This window comes from Silene latifolia, chromosome X (genome assembly GCF_048544455.1).
Source record: "Silene latifolia isolate original U9 population chromosome X, ASM4854445v1, whole genome shotgun sequence".
NCBI lineage: Eukaryota > Viridiplantae > Streptophyta > Magnoliopsida > Caryophyllales > Caryophyllaceae > Silene > Silene latifolia.
Window position 1 is genome coordinate 282,811,238 of NC_133537.1, and position 1,295 is coordinate 282,812,532.

General features: G+C 42.9%; 1 protein-coding gene across 1 annotated transcript in view; it reads left to right on the top strand.

The window, feature by feature from the left end:
* The window catches only part of LOC141620213 (uncharacterized), a 33,358-nt gene extending 33,164 nt beyond the window's left edge, over window positions 1–194 (top strand). Inside the window, exon 3 of the mRNA XM_074437142.1 lies at window positions 1–194. This exon is cut by the window's left edge and continues 865 nt beyond it. Coding sequence (XP_074293243.1) covers window positions 1–194 — 194 coding nt within the window.
* Window positions 195–1,295: the final 1,101 nt, after the last annotated feature.

Here is a 1,295-nt window from a genome sequence, read left to right on the forward strand (position 1 = left end):
GTTGGATCAGGAGCAGCATTACAGCTACATGCTATCAGATTTGGCATGAACGTAATGCTCGTATTTTTCAAGGGGTGGAGCATACTGAAGCTCAAATTCTTCATCTTATTCGTTTCAATGTTAGTGCTAGAATTTCTCATAGAGTCACTAGAGCAGTGTATGATCAGGCTATTCAACGATTGATCTTATTTTAGGATTAGTCTAGCCTTTAGGGGATATTCTTTGCCTAGAATGCTTGTCTATCTTGTTCTTTCCCCTTGAGGATGAATAATATGGACTATAACTTCTTGCAAAAAAAAAAAATAAAAAATAAAAAAAAATAATAATAATAATAATAATAAGCCGGCAGACCCACCCACATGCACCAAAATCATAAACGTGATAACAGGCGGCTCAGACTTAAGCGGTGACATACTCAGCTAAAAGACGTGCCACCGAGATCAAAGGAGACAGGCCAGCCAATTCTTGCAGAATTTCTCACAGTGACCTGCCAGCGGTCAGCTTTGATAAAGGAGATACATACGACGAGCGAGAACATCATGACGCACTTATTATCACCTTATCGATCGCCAATTGCACAGTTAGAAAGGTCTTGGTAGATACATGAAGCTCGGTCAACCTAATCATGCTGAAAACTATAGAAAATATGAGATTCAGCGAGAAGGATTTGCAGAAGAAGACTATTCCACTAGTAGGCTTCAGTGGAGAAACAGCCAGCTCACTAGGCGAGATAGTCATCCCAACCTATGTGGGAGGAGTCAACGAGCAAGTCAGGTACCTGGTTATAGATGGCCCCTCCACCTACAACGTCATCTTGGGAAGACCATGGTTGCACCAGATAAAAGCAGTCCCCTCAACATACCACCAGTGCATAAAATTCCCCACACTATGGGGAGTAGAAACAATAAGAGGAGATCAGGAGGAAGCTAGAGGCTGCTATAAGAAGGCACTCAAGTGCACTGCCAGCCCCCCCGCATAGCAATTACAGAAGCAGCATATCTAGGACGAATACATTGAACCCCCAGCAGAAGAGCTGGATCAAATCAACCTGGACAAGCTGGACCCAGAAAGAACTGTGCTCATTGGAGCAGGATGCACAGGAAGTCTAAGACAGCAATTAGTCAAGTTCTTACAGGATAACATGGATTGTTTTGCATGGTCACACGATGACATGATAGGAATAGATCCCTCCATCATAACACATAAGCTTAGTGTGGACCCAAAGTGTAAACCCATCCAGCAGAGAAGAAGAAAGTTTGCAGCAGAGATAAATAAGGTGATCAACCAGGAAGTAG